At 38.5% G+C, this 22,319-nt stretch overlaps 1 protein-coding gene across 1 annotated transcript in view; it reads left to right on the forward strand.

Moving 5' to 3' along the window:
* The window catches only part of ITPR2 (inositol 1,4,5-trisphosphate receptor type 2), a 266,820-nt gene that overhangs the window by 204,136 nt on the left and 40,365 nt on the right, over nucleotides 1-22,319 (forward strand). Inside the window, 3 exon segments of the mRNA XM_032186220.1 lie at nucleotides 14,376-14,483; nucleotides 17,004-17,196; nucleotides 20,052-20,177. Coding sequence (XP_032042111.1) covers nucleotides 14,376-14,483; nucleotides 17,004-17,196; nucleotides 20,052-20,177 — 427 coding nt within the window.

The following is a 22,319-nucleotide window of genomic DNA, read 5'->3' on the forward strand; positions in this document are numbered from 1 at the left end:
GAATAGGAGGAGTTTTAATGAGGTTAAGCTAAAATTTTATTGAAATCCCAAGGGAGTACCAAAACTACTTACATAAATACGATAATTTCCTAATGGCCCTAAGACTTACTGAAAAAACATTTCCTCCACCCTATGAAGTTAGAAGAAGTTGACACTGCCTGTTGATATCAATGCAGGTATATGGCATAAATAAGCACAAACTTGATCTAGTTTATATTCTGATAAACTAACATCGTTGGAAATTCCCTTTCATTGATAAATTCTTAAAAGCAGATGGGGTAAAAGAAGCAGGATTTTGCTGTGACTTGTAGGGTTCTTGCTGCATGTACTACTAAGTATGCTGTAGTAACTGGCGATGTCATACTCCTTCCCTTTGGGTGCTTTTAAATGTACTGAGCAAAATAAGTCATTCAGCCATATATGTTTTCTTTATAAAGTACATTAATAGCAAAATCAAGATTTCTGTATCAAATGTGACAAACATTATAGAAGTAATCTCACTGCCATGTTTACTTCATGTAGTATACTGCATATTGGCGTATGCATGCACATTAAGAATATTTGGTAACCAGGTAAATTTTTATTGACAATATTATTGGTAATAATGGCATGGATTTATAGTTTGGAAGTACTAATGCACTACAGGCTGTAGTTTTTATTTTAGAAGTTAGTTTTTGTTTTTGACACCTGACATAGGATTTGTTTGATAATGAGGCTTGCATACAATATATTCACTAAGGAGAAAGTTAAGACAGGTTGGGTTGTTTTTTTTTAAAGGTAGCTGTCCAAATACATAAATTTCTATGAAGCACAAAGCTTTTGTTTCTGTGGTTTTCTGTTTATCATGCTGTCTATACCTTCCACTTTATTTTCTGCATCAACGCTGTGCCTAGAACCATGTGCATACAGGCTCTTACATGCTATGGCAGAACAGATAAATGACAATAATAACAGTAATTCTGGAAGCATTTAAAGAATTAGCTTTGGCTTTTATAGGTGTTGGAGCAGTTAAAAGCTTTAGTTAATTTTGTTTCCCCCTCTCTTAGAGTAGGTGGTATTGCCCAATTTTAGAGATGAAGACACCAAGCCAGAAGTAGGTGTAGACAGCAAGTCATTTAGCCATCATGGGAAGAGAAGACAGCTTGCTTGATCCCCAGTGCTTTTCTTTAGCTGCTACACTTGTTTTCCTCCTATGCTCACTTGATCCCAGCTACTTTACTAATGAGGAAAATTGGTATTTAATGGGTAATACAGTTGACAGCAGAGAAGTGCATAATCACTGAACACATCAGTATTCCAAGAGCCTTTTAAAGGGATTGCGCTAAAGTATATATTTCAAATAAAGTTTCTTGTGCTGATAATATTATGGATTGTTTGGTTTGTTGAGGCCGGAAGAGCTTTCATAGTATAATTGATACAACTGGGGGAGAGGAGAGAGGAGTATTGGTAAGCTTATAGTTTTTTTAATGTGTAGTTATTTTTGGTGTTGTACTGTGAAGCAGCTGTTGGCTTTCCTTCACTTGGCTGTATTTTAACATTTTAAAAATTAACATTTTAACAATTTAAAAATTAACATTTTAGGTAGATGACCTTAGACCCTTGTTACTCCTTTTCTCTTGTGTGTCTGTATGTGTGTGCACACAGAATAAAATACATTTATTAAAATATGTGCTATAAGTTAAATGTGAATTCTCATATGCTTCTGTTTGTCATGATCTGCATACAATTCAAGTCAGGACAAAGGATTTCATGGCAAGACCTTGCTTGAAATGATGTGAACAGATTTTCCATGCTTTAATATCTGGGGAGCATGAGAATTATTACTATGAATATGTTCCTCTAGATAGGAGATAGGATCACTGCCTGTAGCTTGTCCTTTGGTATGAAAATCCAAAGCTTTCTGAACTGGTAGGGTTGTCGCAGGCAGAAAAACGGTATTCTGCATAAGGAAGTGTGACTGTAGTAAGGGATAAATTTAGGGTGAAATGTGACTGTTCAAAAAGAAATGTTGATGAAGAAGACAGAAATTATTTACTTGATAGCATGCATTTCCAAGCACCTTCTGTAAGCAAAGAAACACCTGGAATGCTGTTCAGGATAGGGAATAGGTGGAACCAGTTACAACCCCTGCATTTTGCAGAGGGCATTAATTGGCTAAAACAATAGCATCATGGTTATACTATGGAAAAAGTGGAAACAGGATCCAAGTGGAAAAGTCTTGTAAGAACATTCCCCTTTCCCCCGTATGGTGTTGTTAGGGGTCCATAACATTTACCTAAAAGAGATCTCCCTTTCCGTATGGGAACTGTGTGTTTCCAGATCACTTTGCTCTAAAATGTAGGCGTATCCTCATCCAGTTGAGAAGTACCTTTTAGCTCCAGCAAGGATCTGCCGGAAGAGCTGAGATCCTGCAACCACATTGTTCAGTGTATTTTTAAGTCTGCTGATCAACATTGCCTGTTTTTGCCAATCCTCTGGTAGACGCCTTTGCTCAAAAACAGCTCCATAAGCCTCTATCTTTACAAAGCATCAGGTTGTGCCTAGGTTCTGCAGACAAAGATTTTAAGTTGATTCTCTTCCAAGAACAGAACAGCTTGGTTCATTTGGACTTCTATAAATCTCTGACTGGTGCACTCTAAAGTGGTGCCTTTAGTGTGCTAGAGCACAATTTTGGAAAAAAAAGACCTATATACAAAAAGGTCTGAGTTTGTCTGGTGTAAATGGATGTACTGTACCAGTATCACTGATTATATTGAGTGGATAAATAGATCAGTCAGGTTTTGTTATAGCAAGGAAAATTTTCAAATTTTGCAGCTGATATGAGCAATCTCTTAAGGAACAGTTGTCAGGTATTCCTAAAGATAGCCTTCCCAAGCATCTGATGGCACTTGATGAAAAATACCTTACATACTTAAATAACGGGGCTACCTTTTGAATTCAGGGGATTATCAGATCTCCCCTTCATGATAAACCTGTCCTTCTGTCCTTCAGGATGAATAGCTCTGAGTTAGTGCCATAGTGATGCTCCCTTTTGCAGGACAGATAAAATTTTTAGATCTCAAGGACACATTTTTTTTGCAAGGCTTTGCTGAGGTTTATAGCTTTTCATTTTCTTTTTTTGTTATTTTGCGTCTCTCTCTTAACAGCAAAGCTCTTGCTGATAGCAGTGCCAAAACAAGGGGCTAATGGGGACCAGTCCCATAAACCGTGACTGACAGGGGACTTGTATTCTTGGCTGCCAGACCTGAAACTTCTCATAGAACTTTTATGCTCCACATGTTGTTTTGTAGTTATCATCCTGATGAGACAGGCTATGGCATCAAAATGACACTGGCTAATTAAATGTCAGCAGAATCAGAAGCTGTTGCAAGGCTTTTACACTTAGATTGAAACAGAAACCAATGACGCACATCACCTTCCTTGCGGCTCATTAGGATGGTATATAATTCTACCTTTAGCCAGCTGCAGTATAGAGAGACAGTATGGAGGCTGCTACAGGGGCTTGACACTAATGAGCACCTGAAACATTAAACAAATGTCTGTGGCTGTTGTTAGGTCTCAAGTTAAAACCTTGGCAACTTGTCCTTCGTTGTTAGGTCTCAGGTTAAAACCTTGGCAACTTGTCCTTCGATATTTTCTTTTTCTTCCCTTCTTGGAAGCATTTTCCTCAAGATCCTGTCATGACTTTGATAGGGACCTACATGGGGACCTCTGTTTCCCTCTGGAGTCCTGTTGTCTTAGGTTACTAGGAGCTGCTGGGATTCAGGCTAGATGTAGGCTGGTCACAAAAGTTTTAAGTTATTTTCTACAGCTCTAGAGTTAAGATCAAGTATATATTATACATATATGTATGTTTCATTATATGTAATATTAATGAGGTATGTATCCTGTTTGACTGTGATGACTGTGCATTTCACTAATGTACAGGTGGCCTTAATATATATATATATATATTTTTTTTTGGTGGGGTTTCTTCTTCTGTCTTTAACTTTTTTAATCCTCTGTCCTTATGTTTTGTGATTTACAAGGTTTTTGTCATTGGGAAATATGTTGTATTGGTGTTAGGGCCCAAATGTTAAACCAGAAGAAATATATTTTCTTTGTCAAATATCTGTGTTGTGAAATCTTCACATTAGTCTGTAGTTTTACTCTGAAAATTGCCTGTAGAATGACATGGTCTTATGTAAGATGTTTTCTGTTCTCAGGCTCCATTTACAGTTCTATATTAGTAATAAACATACTAACTTTTCATTGCTGTCTGAAACAGCACGGGCTGGCGAGAGTTACTTTAATTCCCTTTGGTTCTTTATGGCCAGCAGGCCAGTTATTTAGCTTCCCATTCTAAGAATGGATCTTCATTTACCCATACCCTTAACTAGTATACATAGCACTGTCTCCACTGAAGGTAGACAAGTGATACTCATTTGCACTAGTAGAGAACTTGACCTGTTGTCCTCAAACCTTACACCTATCTTAGAGCTTCCTACTTGCATCTTCCATACACAGTCTTCATTAGATGATAGATGGGCCAAAAAGAGCACAGCTTGACTTAAAGCTTTTCAGTTAAGTTTATGTGGAGGAGTGTTAAGTAGAAATAAAAAGAATTTTATTTGTAAGCAGTAAGTTCGATCCAGAAGCCAGTGAGAGACAATACATGTGGAGCCACACAGTGCCATCTTTACCAAGTCACTTTTCAAATTAGACTACACTTTCAGTTGCCCTCAGCTGCAAAATTGTCTGCTCAGAAATGTATGTAATGTAGCCACTTTGTTCAGATTGCTGCAAACACCCTTTGTTAAGAAAGCTGTATTACACAAAGTGTTGAATTGTAATAGTCTACTGTAGGTTGAAGGCTTGCTCTGGCAGAACAGGCTTTTCCATTAAAGGTGACCTTCAGATGAACCGAAGTGCTCTTTTTCTTATATATAAAGTACAACCAAGGTATTTTACTCTGAGCTAGGAGGAACTTGCTTTGTTTGTTTTGAAGGGAAGTGAGGGTAGCCTTGGAAATACCATGAAAGTGAAGTCTGGTCTTATTTAATATTATCAGAGCAGTTCTAATAGGCCTCAGATATCTGCATGGTGAAATCCTACACCTTAATTAAAAACAGGGGGGGATGTCTTCTCTAACAAAGACATACTCTTTTAGCCTTCTCAATTGTTCGGTAGTCATTGAAGTAATTACAGGTTAACAAAAATAAAGAGCATTAATCAGAATGTCAAAATATGTCTGTTCCTCACAGTTGCTCAGTTTTAATTCTCATCTCCTCTGATGTCATAATTTAATTAGGTATCTCAGTCATCATAGAGTTTTCTAGAATAGACAAGATCTGAATTTGTAATCTGAAAACAGGCAGATGTACCTCAGTTGCCTTTCTCTTCATTTAAACTTACTTAACGAGCACAGAAAAATAAAAATGAGGTCCACTTTGCACTTCTTAGATGGCAGCTTTAAGAGTTAATGATCAAAAGTATCCATCTTGGTAAAGAAAACAGTTTCTCTGCTGTTATGTATTGGCAACGATTTTCAGAATTTGTTTTATGAATGGTCTGTGGCAGCCTTAAATGAACTTTGACTTTCCAGTCTTTTCTTTCTGTGAGTTTGCCTGCAGAGCACCATTTAGCTGCTAGCTGTTTGGGTAAAGCTGCATTATTTGTGAATGTTTGATGAGGACAGAGTTGTAATTTTTTCACTTTTTTTTTTTTTTTCCCGCCACGAACTGTTGCTTTACAGGTACCAGGTGAAACTGCTCTACCGAGGACATAGCCATAATACAAAGTTAGAAAGAACAACTCACTGTTTTAATTTCTCTTCTCTTTATTTCTATGCCCCTAAATTATTTTTAAAGACATTTTTCTGTGTTAATTGTTGGAGGGTTAGCAAGTGTTCAACAGCATGATTGAAGAAGCTGGGAAATCTCACCACTGTAATTATATGAAGGGAGACACCTCTCATTCCCTGTCTGTCTCCACAGTTGGCAACTGTCCTGTTTCATACCCCACAAAGTATATGCATCAGACCTCTGCAGAGATTAGGAAATGCATGCCTTTTGAGAGTTTGCAGCTTCAGCTGCTTACATACTATGTTAGTCTGATATGGTTTTGACTCTGAATGACCAAGTTATATTTTTTTTGTGTGTTACAGAAATACCTGTCAAAGATGTGGGATACTAACAAGATTGTCTGAACAAACTTATCACCTCACTATTGCTATAACAAGTACGATGGCCACATTAATGGCTGGATCTCAAATGTTTTAATCATGAAGGCTGACTAAGGACTTAACACCTCTTAACAAGCTGCTTTGAAGATTGGTAGATGGCTTATCCAAGCCCGTACAACTACAGAGGTGCTCTACCAGAACCTAGGAATGTATTGTAGAGCTGATGGGTTTGATAGATAGGGCTGGTGAGCTGCATCCAGGTTGGTTGCTCACAACGTGCAAAAGACAACATGGCACTGTAGTGTAAACACATGAGATGAAGCTTAAGGGTGGGAAATATGAGGAGAGAGCTGGAGATTATGCAAATCTCACACTTCAAGTGAAAGGCAGAGCTGTTTTCCATGTAGTTTGGTTAGACCCTGGAGAGGTGTGTGAGCCCATTCTGGAAGTATCAGTGCTTGAGTTGCTTTATTCTCTATGCCTGGTGCCAGAGGAAGAGAGGTTGAGTGGCAGTCAAATTCTACTCTTATGGCTTAAAGAAGAAAATATGGTCATACCTAAGGCTTAAAGACTTAAGACTGTTGTTTCCCTTGCCACATTGCCCCCAAAATAAGGATCATGATCAGTTTCTCATTTTGCTTGTATGGATAGCTAGCCTTCCCTTTCTTTACGATCCACATGATAGGTAGCAATAGACAGATATTTTGCAGAGAGTATCTGTTCTGAATAAGAAGAGAAACCTAGGAAGTAAAGTGCTTGACGATAAAAGGATTTGGAGAGTTTCTGGAAAGGGTATGCTGTTCACAGCTCTCTTATCTCAAGCTTATGTTTATATTTTGTATGTGTGTAAAGTGTTGGTGTCTTTTAGCGGTGAACAGTTTTCTTGCTTTGTGGATTTGGTATCCATATGCTTGCTGATCTGTTGCTGTTCTTGGTTGTTGTCAGTCTGGGTGTGTAACATGTTGATAAGCGTGTTAATAAAGTCTTATTTTAGGTGCAATGTTTTATCTGCTTTTCATAGAAGTTATATGTAACTGGGATGTTGTTTCTTATTATACCATTAAGAAGACTAGCTCTAGTATTTCTGCTTTTTCTTCCTTTTCCTTTTTTGAACTGTCTTGTTATCTTCCCATAATCATGTCTGACACTTCCATTATCTAGTTATGTCCTTCTTTCCTATACTCCTCATGTTGGAACACTCTATTGCATACTGTTGTCCACATCCTATGTTCAGTATGGCTACTGTATACCAAAAACCAGATGTGACTGATGTATGCATTGAGCCAGTTTGGCTCATTTAGGCACTGCTGCTCGTGACAGTTTACATGTACCTTGAAGAAGTGTTTCACACCCATCCCCTTGAGCTAAATTTTGTTTTGTTTCAGCACATATTTTATCAGCAGACCTGAACTTTATCCATATGCGTAGTACTTTTTTTTTTGCAAGTAAGCTTTGCCCATGAAAGAAATAATGAAGAAGACAAATGGAAGTAAAGCTAGTTGAAATATTAGCAAGTCATTTTGTCTTCTGCTGCCTTTCACTGGGGATAAAAGAACTGCAAAACCACACCAGAAGTAGTAATAAAATGACTATGGGGACTGCAAACATAATAGTGATAGAGATCATTTAACTGTGATGGCTTCTCCTATGTGATAATGTCAAGGTGTTTTATTTCTCCATACCCTGGAAGGTAGATCCACAATTTGAATCACATACCACGTGGAGGCAGGGACTAGAGGTGACGTCTCAGCAGTTACATGAGGCCACAGAAGACCCAGGAACAGAATCCATAGAGTCTGGACCACTCAGGGCCTTGCTCTTGTACCACAGGCCATCAGGGGAATATTAGCTCTAAATCCTTTTGGTTGCTCTGTACAGTATAATCATCTAAATGAAATCAATGAATACTTGATTTGAGAGTCTCCCATTGCTCCATCCCTGCTGTTCCTAATGTTTGTTAACAGATTGCTTTGTGGTAGAGTGCAAAGGTGCCGCTCTATAAAACTGTAATGACTTCTGGAAAGGAAGGTACCCTATGTATTGCAGGAAGCACCATTCAATTTTGATTGGAACATGGGGAGTTGAGAAGTTGTTATTACTGTTAGTACAGCCAACTGGAATAAAAACTTCTGCTCAGCTATGGTTAGGATGACATTTCCTTTTTCTTTGCTTTCTCTTTCTCTCCTTGTTTACCAATGGAATATGAGTGTTTTCATTCACCCTGGGCAGGGAGCTGGAGTGTGGTAAGACACTGGTGCTCAGAGGAAGAGTATCTCACTTTCTGTCTCCTGTCCTCTTGTGCGTCTCACCCATCCCGTTTGCTTCTCCCTTCACTCTCTCTTTGCTGTTGTTTCTCAGTCCTTGGGGTTTTTCTTGTCAGTCTCCCAGTAGCTTTTTTATCCTAGAGAGCCTAAGCAGAAAATGAAATGCTTGGTGAGATGGCTGGGGTTTCCCCTTGTGAGGGGCTTTGGTGGTGCCAGATCTCACATTGCCTGGCTCTGGGAGCCAAGGGACTGAAGGGGAAAAAAGAAGGGATTGCAGCTGTAAATGAGTCCCAGCTGCATAAGTCTGTTTGCACAGCAAGGTGAAAGTAATCTGAACAGGTGCTGCTCTTGCTGCATGTTAGATTCTGTCTCTTTTCTCCCTGGTGGAAGACCAGTGGCCTTTGGGCTGGCTAACTACAGTACGGTACATCTCGTTACTGAGTAGGTATGAAGATAATTTATGACAAATCTATCAGATCTCATGCATTGCACATCAGGTCTGTACAAATAGCTCTTGCCTCACTTTCCACAAGGTCCACGGGTCATGAACTTCGAGGATTGTCTAGAGACCTCACCATGCCCTGTCACGCTAGACAGGGCTGACTGGCACACCAAAAGGCTGCCAGTGAGCTGAAGCAGGTGCTTGGGGTAAAGGCAGAGAGGGCACTGTGCAGTGCTTTCAGGTTGCACATCTGTCCAGTCCCCTCACCGCAGTGAGCCCCAGCAGCCAGCACACTCCCCAGCTGCTGCCCTGCCCCTGCCAGGCCTGCTTGTGTGCCAGGAACCTCTCCATCAGATAGTAGATTGTATTGCTGCCTTATAAGTACGAGAAGAAACTCGAGAGAAATGGTGACAAGCATAATGTATACAGGGGTGAAAGATGTTTTTTCTCTATTTATATATATATTTTTATAATATTTCTCAATAGGAATACTTTAAAGTGTTTCATGGCACAGAGACTATTTGTGCCTTTATTTGTATTTTTCAGTCAGTTGTCCAGAACTTATAGTAATACTTCTTTGGCCTTTTCTAGAAAATCAATTTAACACATTTGGCACTTTGCCAGTGAACTGACTCTTCCATGAAAGCCATACTTGGTTACAAGACACTAAGCTTCACCCATTTAAATCCCTTTGTGCTGTTCTAATCATAAAAAATCATCTTTATTCCCCAGGTTTGATAGTCTCTAATTGCTGGAGAGTTGAATGACTAGAAATACATCTTTCAGATTTCCAGGGTCTTCTGCCTGCTGTTTCTAGCTCATATTTATAGGACTCCTGTCCTTTTTTGGGCCTGAAGCAAAGCCTAGTAAAATCAGCAGGGGTTTTGACAACTGTCCCATGTGTGTACTGGGTCACCTTCCAATGCAGACCATGCTATAGAAGAAACCCCTTACAGGGAGAGGCTGATGACATGAATGTTCACAGATTTAAATCACTCTTTCTTTGAGAAAATTAAAATAATTGCATTTATGTTGAAGGAAATTTTGACCTTAAGACAAAAAGCCTGCAGGAAAGCCATATATTATTAATTGCATAAAATGTGTCTGCTGTGTTTTTCCACGCTACTGATCATATATGGAATCCCAAATGACCAGCAGATCTGATTTTATAATCATTTTGTGTAAGGAATTCAGACTGAGTATTACTTGTAATTCTGTCATTTTTCTCTAGTGTTTCTTTATTAATGACATCAGTGTTCTTGGTCTGTCCTAAATCTTTCACATTTTGTAGTGATGTTTATTACAGTATTTTCCAAATTTTTGAAGCAAAAGTCTTTTAAGATGAACAACAGTCCTTCCTGGGGAACTGACTGAAAGCCAAATGATCTTTATTCATATAACTATTGCCTTACACTTCCCCTCTTTGGAAATCACTGCTCCATTAGATGTTATTGCTTCCTCTTCCTTACATGCCGTTGTGAGTAGTAAAGTACAGTGTTGACATTTAAAATATCACTGGTATGGTTGATGGATGAGTGAATGACTGACTGAGAGAGTTCTCAGAGGTGATTTTTTGGGGGCTGTCTGCAAATTCAGGCTCTAGTGAAGACTGTTTTCTGTATCAGTTATGCTCTCTGCATATTTTTTAGCTTTGTTTTACACATGTGAACAGGGCTGTTGTTTTTCTTAGTCACTATAGTCCATGTCCATCTAGTGTCTTGCCCTTCAGCTGCCCCAAAAGATTTGTGCAGCACTACAGAAGCAACACAACTACATCACAGGAGTTAAATGTGTAAAAGTGTCAGTCAGAGCTTGCACAGCCTTTACATGCCAGTCACAGACTGTCACCTAGAGTGTATTACCAGCTTGGATAAGCTTTCCATATTATAAGTTACGGTTTGTTGCTATATTGCTATTTTCACTGCTGTGTCTTTGATCTCAGAAAAGGCTCTGCACTGGTCAGGAAGTCTGTCGACATAGTCCTATTTGTCCGTGTGTGCCCTTGAGTTAATTACAGGATGAAGGAAGGATCATGAAAGCAAAGCTTCAGAAAATGTTGTTGTTGCCAAATAACATGGCATTTATAAAGCTGTTCTGTGTCTTACTGTGGTCCTCTGCTTCATATCTGAGCAATCCACACCATTCTTTCACTGATACAGCTTTGACAATACAGAAATATTAACAGTACTTATTACTGTGGCAATGAGGAATCCATCTCACATAAAAACTGTAATACAAGGAGAAAATAGAGATATACCCTTTGCCCTGAGATTACTGTCTGAAGGTCTAGACTACAAAAAGTCAGTGGATACGAAGAGGTGGGAAGCAGAAAGAAATGATGTTATGAGCACTTTCGGTGTAGCACTACTGTTGACAACTTCAGATGGGTTTCAGTTCTGATATCTGCTGTATCTCCTCCAGCTTGATCAGCAATTCCTGGTTGTTTCCGATGTGTCTTCAGAACAGGAGTTCCTGGCCTATTCCTCAGATCAGTTTATCTAATGCTAGTGTTGGTAAGCCCCGGCTAAATGATGCTAGACTCTACACACATCACCACAAGATAGTAACTGCCTAAAAGCACAGTCTAATAAAGTGTAATGAATCTCACTGAATGCACATGGTTTTAATGTATGTGGCTGCTGTTCACGTGAAATCTGATAGTGAAATATGCATTGTATTGATACTGTCTCAAATCACCAGCAATCTGTTAAATTAACATACTATACTCATCAGTTCCATTATGGCCAAAGAGAACTGGGACGATTTTCCCTTTTAACACATGTGGTAAGGGAACTTTCATTACTGACATTTATTGAGACATGCCTTTATAATACTAGTTATGGACAGTTAAAATCATATCAGGAATCAATATCTCGAGATTTTATGTCTTATAAATGGTATTTCCAATTCTGTATACAAATTACAGTATATTTATAAATTAAGTTTTTTGTAGTACTAATGAAAATTCCAAAATCTATTTAAGTCCCTTTCTCCAAATTGGCATCAATTTAAGATGAGAATGAGAAATGAGAAGAACTGTCCGTATATCCTTGACTTGTCATTTATTAGAAGACTCAGAATCTTAATGGTTAACATTGGAGACAAAGAGCCAACATACAGGCAAATGTCTTCTGTGTTACATAATATAATAAAGAAATATTTAAATAAATAAAGGACTATATTTGCTTTTGGTTATGCTAATTCTTCACTCCAGGCAGGGTGTGATTGCATTCTATCTAGTCAGTTCTTTTCTTTGTGTCTTAAAGAAGAGATACAGCCAAAGTAAAGGCCATTTAGAGATGGACAAGGAAAGTAATTGAGTCACAGAAAGTCTTCTATTTGAGAAAGGATGGAAAAGATAGGAATTTTTTTTTTTAGTTTAAAGAAGAGACAGGTAACAGAGGACATGACATTGGTGTACAGAACGATGAATGATACAAAGAAGGTGAATTGGGTGCTCTTGCTTGCCCTTTCTTAAGTACAGAAGCAGGGGGACATTCAATAAAGCTGAAGGGAAAAAATAGTAACACTATTTGAAGGCAGTTTTTAAACAACAATTACCTTGTTTTCACAAGCTCATCGTGTTTCTCTGTGATGCTACTGTATGTATTGAGGGGGATGCAAAATGCCTGATTCAAGTTGTCCTTTTAAGTAGATGTTGTAGACGTACAAAGACTGCTGACTTTTTCAGGTTATATGCCTCGTGTGAAGGAGAACTAGTCAGACTTAAGGATCTTTTAGCCTTAAAAATGAGTGGAAGATGCATAAGGCATAAATACATGTAATGAGACTATCAATATATTTACTAGATAAAGCAAAAAGTAAGTATTGAAAGCAGGTATCTATTAGTGATGGAAAGAATGTTGTTCTGCAGTTGTCCGCCCTATGATTTTTGCATGTGTCCTGAAGTATCAACTTGTGACTGTTTTTAAAAGGCTGATATTCTGCCACAATGGCTCAGTGCTCTACTCTGAAGGCCAAGCAGAATTCTGTCCATGAGTAATTGTAAAGTAAAATAAAAGTAAAATACATTTATTCTTTCTGACTATTTATCCTGAATATTCTTTTGGTTTTAGATATTTCATTTAATATTCTTCTTTGATTAATAAGTTTGTATAAAGAGCTAAAAGAAAATGTATTTTGTAGATTCTGGGGAACTTTGATAAACAGAATAAATTGCATATGTACCACTCTTCCACCATTCTTAGATAAAAAAAGGTATGGCGAGACTTGCAAATGGCTTAGGAATGAGTGTGATCACTTTCTGGTTAAATTACTAAATTTCTGTTTAGATCAATTTTTACTTTTAGACTTAATCCCTGAGACTCTTTTTGTAGATTTGTAATTAATTTGTAACTCCTCAACATGCTGCTTTGTTTCACTTAGTACAACTCTAACCCCCTTGTGGTGTTCGGCAGTTAAAAATCTGGTTCCTGCAGTCATTTGTAATTGTTTGTTTCTAGCCTGTTGTGGTAATGTCTGTGTAATGGTTAAGACCTGGATAGTGACTGTAAGATAGCCTGTCCTTTCTATGCCTCAGTTTCCCCCACCTTAAAATTGCAAAACTGGTATCACCTTCCTGGATGAAACACCTCAGAGTTTTTGGATGAAAACCACTCTCTATTATGTAGGGAAAACTACATGTTTAGTAGCATTTCTTTATGCCTTTCTAATCAAGTCTTTTGGTTTTCATTGACCTAAGCGAAATCATGAATGCATTTGCTGACACTATCAGTATTAACCTTTGTGAAGTTATCAAGCATTTTAAATATTTACAATTCAACAAGATCTGATGCATTTTAGCTTAGGGAAATGGTTTAGTGGGGACTGTTAGCGTTAGGTCAGAGGTTGGACTCGATGATCTTGAGGTCTCTTCCAACCTAGAAATTCTGTGATTCTGTGATTCTGTGATTTTATGAATCATGCAAAGCATATAATTAGTATAAGTTTGTAGGAGGAGTTAGTATTTATGTGCATGCACACACATGCTGTGTATGTAATCTGTACACTAAAAATATATTTACCTGCCATTGTAGTCCAGCTGCTTCTGAAATAGTTACCTGTGTTATCTTGGCAGCCCTGAAATTCCATGTTACAACATGGTGAAGAACAGTTTAGCCACTTGAAATCATAGAGTAAATTTAATTGTAAGTGTAATTACTATCAGAAGTATGCAAATTTTATGTCAAAACTCAAGTGAAAAGAAGCATTCAGTCTAATTTTTTGGTATCTGTCAAAAAACGTCCAAATACCATCCAGGCTGCCGGCTAAGCTGCCATCCATAAATCTCAGCCAAAGACTTGCTGCTGACTTTTTAAGACTAAATTATTCCTATTGTTCTCAAGTAATTACGTTTTTGTTGTTATCTGTGGAAGGAGCCCCACTGGGTTCAGCATGTAAGTATATGGGGGGGGGAAGAGGAGAGGATTTGTGTTAGTTAAGTGGAGATGATAAAGCTGAAAACAAAGCAGCAGGATATAAATCCGATTTTTTTTTCTCTTTCTAGTTGGCTCGTCACAATAAAACATTGCAACAGATGCTGAAGCCAGGGTCAGATCCAGATGAAGGAGATGAAGCCTTGAGCCATTATGCCAATCATACGGCACAGATAGAGGTAAAGAATTGCTCACTAGAAGATTGAGTATGAGACAAGTTTGCATTTTGTGCAGGGCATATCACCTCTTTTTAGACTTCGGAACAGCAAAGCTTATTCAAATGTGTAGATTATTTATGAGAAGAGAAAGTTGAGTGATATGATTTTGGCTGTTGGAGAAAAAGCAATGCACCTATGTTAAAAGTGGCTCCAAATAATCATTTTACAGTAGCTTTCTTTTGTGTTATCAACCATGTTTTGTTAGGGAAATAATGACTGTGGATAGTACTCTTGACTTGTCATGAAGTCAAGAGTAATCTTGTGTGGTGCATCACTCAAATAAATAATCATGAGTTTCAAAACCAGTGATGCTTACTGATCAAATTAAAAGTTTGGCTGCAGTACAAAGAGGTTTTGAAGTGATGTAGACATTCAGTATGGTTATTGTTTGAAAGAGCAAGGCTTAGCCTGTTCATTTGTTCTTTTCTCTATTTTAAGCTTTACCGCTGCCATGGATTGGATTTAGATCAAGAACCACAGAGGTATTTAGGTTCTCAACTCTTGTACCAGTTCCTGTGTTCTTACAGGTTTCATGGGGTTATAGGCATCAAGATGTGAGTTGGGCATTGAAGGATCTCTAGCCCTTAGTGCCTTCATAAAGAGAAAAATGTCTCTGGTACAAAGATGTCTGCTTCCATGGACTGAAGGAAGAAGTGACATATCTCTTGGACATGCTTTATCAAGTCCAAAATTGGCTGAATATGAAAACTGTACAGTGTGTTTTCACACAGGACCAGCCTGAATCTGAGCCAATAATTTTAGCTTCAGTGGACTCCCAGGCTCCGTCTAGTTTGGACCTGAGCTTACATGTACAGGTAGTGGTCTGATGCGAGCACCTCAAGTCCATTTTGTCCTGGCTGCTGTCAATTCAGGCTGCTGCTGGGGTCCTTCTCTGTGCTAGCTAACATCCTTTTTTGCCTGATAATGCTCACATTGTATCACCACAAGACAGATGGAAGCTCCATGGCTGTTGTGGTTTCCAGACAGCAGCTAAGTGCTCATTTTAACATATTTTAACACTATGGATGCTCTTAAGTTATTTCTTAGCAAGTATCAGCTGAGTAAGTTGTCTGAGTAGACTGCAAATTTAGGTATCAAAACAAGCACTGTGGTCTGCTTCTACATGGCCAACAGCTTGTTCCAAGAGTAGTTTCTAAAACCTCCTGCAATGTCATGACTGTTAAATCCAACAAAGCCTGTTTCTTCAGCAGATATGGTCGGGTCCATTTTATGGGCCTCTGTTGTCTGGGAGGCTTTTTGAATACCATTCTGCAGAGCAGCACATGCAGCATACCTCTTCATTTGAGTCCTTGACTGAACTGATGTTCTGTCAGGGTCCTTCACTTGCCACATAGTCCCATTGCACATCTGCTGGCTTGAGAAGCAACTGCATACTTAAGATGCTTCAAAATAGCCTGTTCAATTTCACATAATGCACATGTCCTTGGGCAGACGTGTAATTATCCTTCATTTCTAATGCAAATGTGCTTGAATATGTTATATGTAAAAATGACTTAAGATGGGTTTGATTTTTAGTATGTTCACATAATTAATATGAATTATAGGAGAGAAAGGAAGGTTCTTAAATGCAGGACTGTGACTGGAAAAGTGAAACTCATCCCAGCTTTGCTCCTAAATCAAATGAATGTTTACTGTTGTTTTACTGAAAGCAATTTTAGACCTGTTCAGCATTTTAGATATAGCTCCCTGATATTGGGGTATCTCATTTGTTTTATTTGAAAGTCAAATAGTCTGTGGTTGTTTGGTTTTTGTTTGTTTGTTTGTTTGTTTTTCTCTACTGCTGCCTGTACAGGAACATGTGTTTAGGAGTAAAAATGAGTTTTCTACCCATTTCTCCATTATTAATAATGCAGACTCCATGATCAGAATGAGAAAGCAATTTTGATGACAGTGTAGTGAGATGGAGTAAAATCTATCTCGCTTAGCAGTAACTCAGTAGGCTCTGAAATATAAACAATGCAAAACCTTGTTTTTTTTGCCAAGTAAGCAGAGAAAGACAGATAAGATATGGGTTCTATCTGAGTAACAGGGTGCTATTTTTGCATGTTCACCTTCACAACTTCTGTCATCATAGAAATAAATTCAAGGTGAGGAAAGAATTCTATAATCAATCAGAAAGCCCCTGAGCTTCAGCGCTGTTTAGTGGCAGAGACTCATTTCAATCCATTGCAAAATTGAAGCATTCTGAATTGGAACTTTTTTTTTATATTTGGGGTAAGTTTGGACCTAGGTTTCAGTTGAGCCATATTTTTGCCACTTTATTTTCATGCAGGCTTTTGGAGATAGAACAGTGGTTTCACTTTATGTTTTAGGATTAATTGGTTCAGTTTCTTTGTAACATTCCAATAATTTATGCATTAATTTATAAATAATAAAGGAGCTGTGAGCAAGAACAGATATAACAAAATGGTTGGAAAGTCACTGATCTTGAAAAAAAAATAATGTACATTTTATTTATAGATTGTTCGTCATGATAGAACAATGGAACAGATTGTCTTTCCTGTCCCTAATATTTGTGAATTCCTTACACGGGAGTCCAAAAGTCGGGTGTTCAATACAACAGAAAGAGATGAACAAGGAAGCAAAGTCAATGACTTCTTCCAACAGACAGAGGATCTGTACAACGAGATGAAATGGCAAAAGAAAATTAGGAGTAAGTATAACAAATTCAAAAAATAGCTTAATCATGCTAAAACCTTGCTTTTAAGCCTTCAAATATTTTCAGTTTTAATGAAACACTTTTCACTGTTCACTCTGATATTGCAACAAGCAAAACTGCTCAGGACTTCTGTGTGTAGGGTCAGCATAGTGTAGGTCATCTGAGACACTTGCATGCCACCATAGAAGAGGCATAATATGGAGTAGTTACTAATATAAATAATGTGTTCAAGATGATGTTCTGGACTCCAAAAGCTAAATTGAGAGATGGATGAACTGGGTGTAGCTCCACTAAACTCAATAGGGTTGCACCTAATTAAGCCAAGACCCCTAATATTTAACAAAAACATGTGTAGCTGCATATTTGAGGTTTGCAGATTCCTAAAAGACTATTAAAAAATTGTAAATGTCAGTCACTTAAAAATGTCTCTCACCAGAACCTCAGCTGCTTTAAATCTGCATGACTCCCATGGAGTCCGTTCCCTTTGCCAGTTCACATCAGCCTTGCTTGACTAGGCTGCAGTACATCCCCATCTGTGAGCCCATTCTGGTATATGTCCTGTGGTAGTGGGAGAGGCATGTGTACTTTCTTAAGCTACTTGCAACTTGCAGATCTGGCAGGCACAGTTGAGATCATGGGAGAGAGATCAAAGCAGGGACCTGAACAGGAGGTGCAGGGAAACTAAGCCAGGTACTGTGAATTTCTTGTTCAGTTCACTGGTGGGCATTACGGTTGCTGGCCTCACCAGGAATGGGGCTGCCACTGCTGCTCATGTCCTGGGGATGGTAAGCTCCTGCCAGCTTAGCAACTATCAACTGTGCCCTTTGCATTTGGAGCAGAGAATCAAGGCTATGAACTAATTAAGCATCTACAGTATCCTTGAGAGATAAAGAAGACGTGTATATTATATATGTATGTATATAAAAATACATGAGAGTGTATCATTTTGTTCACTGCTAAAATGCAGATACTGCTGGGATGGCAGACATCAGCTGTTTAACAGCTCACAGCAGCATTATGCAATTGATTAGGAAGCAAGTGAAGAATAGGATCTATGGTCAGATCAGCAGGGAGTTTGGATAGTTAAAGCAATATGGTTTAGTGCAGCATCCGTAATGTTATGGAAACAGGAATGTTGGATGGGTTTTTAAATGTCAATTCCTGGGCAATTTTCAGAGGCAGTTGTAAATTTTCAGTATGAATCCTGTTGGCTCAGGTCCACTTTCCTTGGTGGCACTGTGAAAAACTTGTCTGTACTGACAAACTGACCAGAGTAGAAGTTGTAAAATAAATGATTTCAGACTAACTCCCTAACTGCACAGTCTATTTGGGAATAAAAGTCACTATATTGTAGAAAAATTACTCTATTAACAAAAGCATATCTGTTTTTCTTGCTTAAGAAACACACATAAAACAGCCCAACCCTACACTTACATAGACCAGACCTGCCTAATGCTGTAAGCAAGGAAAATTGGTTTATTTTTATTCAGAACAGAAATTCCCCAATTTCTTTCATCAGTGGAATGGTCCATAAGTCTCCATGATTTTTCTTTGAAAAGATAATGTAAGTTTAGGCTCGGTTCATTCTTTAGCCAAGTGTCTGTTAGCATGCAGTCTGTATTGCTTAAATTGACAGATGTCATTTGCAGTGGCTCCAAGTGCTTAAATCCCAGCAGTCAACAGCATGAGATTATCACAATGAAATCTGAATAGTCACCTAATCACAATTAAAGTTTATTTAGACTAAATCCTGAGACAGTCATATTCAGTTGAATGAGTCTATATTAAAAATTAGCTGGGTACAGGCAAGTCAAGAACATGCTCTTAAGGCTTGCAGAAGACTCTCAGTACTTTAAAATCTAATTAATAGGAATGCATCATCTTCAAATAGCTAAACTTTTCTGGCTGGGGGGTTTCTCACACCATTACACATAGAGGCTTGTTTTAAATGTTCATTTAAACATCTGATAGTACAGTCGCATATATGAAGTGCTTGCCTGGGTCTTAGTACCCTCTGATGATGTTCCTAGGCTTTTTGCTGAATCAATTACGTGACTCTGGACACAAAATCTTAACCCTGTTTTGCCCTACTTCCCTTTTTAGTCATTTCTAACTAGGTTATAAGTTCTTTGGGATATAGACTGCTTCTGTGTCTTTATACAGCACTTCATATATGGAGGTCCTGGCTTAACTGGAGTCCTTTTACAGCCTGGAGTAATTATAACAGCACAGAGCTGTTGTTCAGCAGTTAATTTTGGATGTCTGAGGATCATACAGGAAATAGTTAGCTTTTGCAGAACCAAACCCGGTCAGACTGAATTTTATCTGTTCTCTAAAAACAGATTGAGATGTTTTTAGTTGGATAGAGGTGGGGAAAATGCTGTAGTTCTGAAGCCTTGCGTATTCCATTTTCTTTGAATAATATCATCAGCATTTTTGGTCCAAATGGGTCACCTGGATGACCTGCTCTGGGTCTTCTGTTTGCCTCTCATGCAGTGTGCCTTTAAACCTAGTTGTTTGTTTGACTTTGTGTCTCCCTGCACAGAGGCTACAGTTTCAGAGGCAGATGAGAAGACTTCACACAAGATCCAATCCTAAAACCTCAGCTGAGGCACAACTGTCATGTATAATAAACCGTATTGGGATCCTTGGATGAAAAACTGCTTGAAACTGTGTTTTATGGCAAACCTATGTTTGTTATTTGTCTTAGTTAATTTTAAAGGTCTGCATATTTATTTTGTATAAATCAGTTTTCTTCATTAAATACTATTTAATTCCCTTGAGGCCATTACTGATGGAGTTAATGCCTGCTTACTTTTCACTGATTGCTGCTTTTCTCCCCTTTCTAGATAATCCACCCCTGTTTTGGTTCTCTAGACACATCTCTCTCTGGGGGAGCATTTCCTTCAACCTTGCTGTATTCATCAATTTAGCAGTTGCTCTGTTTTATCCCTTTGGAGATGATGGAGATGAAGGCAAGTTGAGTTTGGTTTCATTTTTCCTTTTAATTTTAGATGCTTTCCATTCTAAGGTAACACAGTTATGTATAACTGCATCTTCAGGTATGCAGCGTATCTACAGCAACCATTTAGTGTCTTCTGAATAGACACCAGGTGTTATCTGAGATGTGGTAGCTGATCTTCAGTGTATCACATGTCCTGTGCAATGTGAAGTAAAATGGACAGAACATAGCATCCAAGCTGAAGATTAGTTAGCTAATTCTTTTTTTTTTTTAATATATTTTATTACCATATGGTAGTGTACCATTGCACACGTTCAGTTACAGCTGCTGAGCTGAAGAAGGGTTCATTGCAGCAGAGGGACTGAGATTCCTTAAAACTGACCAATTTGAATGACTTGCAGTCTTAAAATGTGTAGAATATAATGATATAAAAACTTTCTCATGGGGTTTTGACTATTTTATTGGAGTAGAAGAGCAACTATTGCAGGGGACAAATGTGTTATATAAAAATATGCGATTCTGTCTCTGTTTCATCACATCATAGGAAATATAATGAATAATAAATTTCATTAAATAAATGCAGCAGACTAGCAGGAGGTCTCTTTGGATCGAAAACAAGCTTAATTGGGATAAAGAAGACTGGTAATGGGAGTAGAGCCATTCATCTCTGGGTCTTTGATTTCTATCCAGTCCAGTCAGTAATGTGACTGAAAGTCACCTCTGTCTGATGGCATGTGAACAGTGCTGGTGGAAGCAGTCCAGCTTCTAGTAGATACATGTACTTTTCACAAACACCAGAATTGGCACCATCAAACATTCCTGTTGGCTGGCTAAACAGAAAAGCAGCAGATTAAAGTATATTGGCATGGAGACCACATTGCCCTTTCACCCTGTGGGGCGGTCTCTGCAGGTCACAGCACAGGCATCTCCGTAGCCTTGTGTTTGCAGGGCTCTGCTGTGGAAATAGGAAGCATTTGTACATAGTGCTTTTCTGCTTGTGAACTGAAGAGCTGCTCAGGGTACACACGTCAGAGCCTATGCAGGGTGAAAGAATAAACAAAGAGTTAAAAATAAACCTTTTAAGCTACTAAATTTTTAGTTAATCTATACTCACGGAAATCCTCTGGTCTGCAGTCAATAGGTATTAATACTTGGAACTGCAGATTTATGTAGTATTAGTTTAAGTGGCCCCAGTAATCCAGTGATTTCAGTGATAGTGTGTTTCAGGATTCCAATTTCTAGTGCCTGTAGCAGTAAAAGAGACTGCTGAACAATAAACAATAAGTGTGGCCGTAGGGGATTAGCATGGTCACGAGGCAGACTCCTTACTTCCAGCCTCCAAAAACTGATCTCAGAGCTGGAGTTTGTCTCACATTTTTTCCCTTCACCTTGTGTAAATCCAGCCATGCTCACATGTTTGAGGTGCCTGGACTGATCTAATCATCCCAAGAATGCTGCCTTTTAGTAGATTTCTGCAGTTCTTATATCATATAGCATAAGCGAAATTACCCTCCAGATGAGGTCTCTTTGCTTCATGCATATCTGCTCATGTTACATGATATGAAATTGTTTGACTTGCAGTAGGGAAGAAGAAAAAATGATCTGTTAAAGAAACACTGAGTGCTTTGGTCTTACCTTTCAACTCCAATTTGAAGCTGTTTTTTAGGATCCATTAAAAGTTTCCAGATCTTGTTGGCAAAGAAACTACCCAGCAGAGCTGACCTTGAACTTCTTGCCAAGGGTATAAACACTTCCAAACTTTGGAAAAGTTTGGATGCCATCTGAATTTTGAGAACAGGGCTTCACCTCATTGTTTTCTAATCTCACTGATGCTGTTTAGCTGTATATCTCTTGCCAAACAGATAGATGTTATTCCTATTGTGAGCCTAGCTAAATTTTCTATTCCATTCTCCCTTGTCACTGACCTTTCAGTTCATCGGATAACAATAGGAGTCAGTGTACGAGTATGACAGTGCCCTGAGATCTGAATGTGCTTTATACATCAGAGCAGCATGGTGTGTTTCCAGGGCTTTAAGCAGAGGAGAGAAGGAAAGCAGGGACATTACTCAGAACTCGGGGAGAGCCTGGAGCCAGCTTCTTGCACAGACTGACTCTGAAGGCAGCGGCTCACATGCCTGTGGGAGCTCAGCAAGAG

Source organism: Aythya fuligula, chromosome 1, assembly GCF_009819795.1.
Source record: "Aythya fuligula isolate bAytFul2 chromosome 1, bAytFul2.pri, whole genome shotgun sequence".
Classification (NCBI taxonomy): domain Eukaryota; kingdom Metazoa; phylum Chordata; class Aves; order Anseriformes; family Anatidae; genus Aythya; species Aythya fuligula.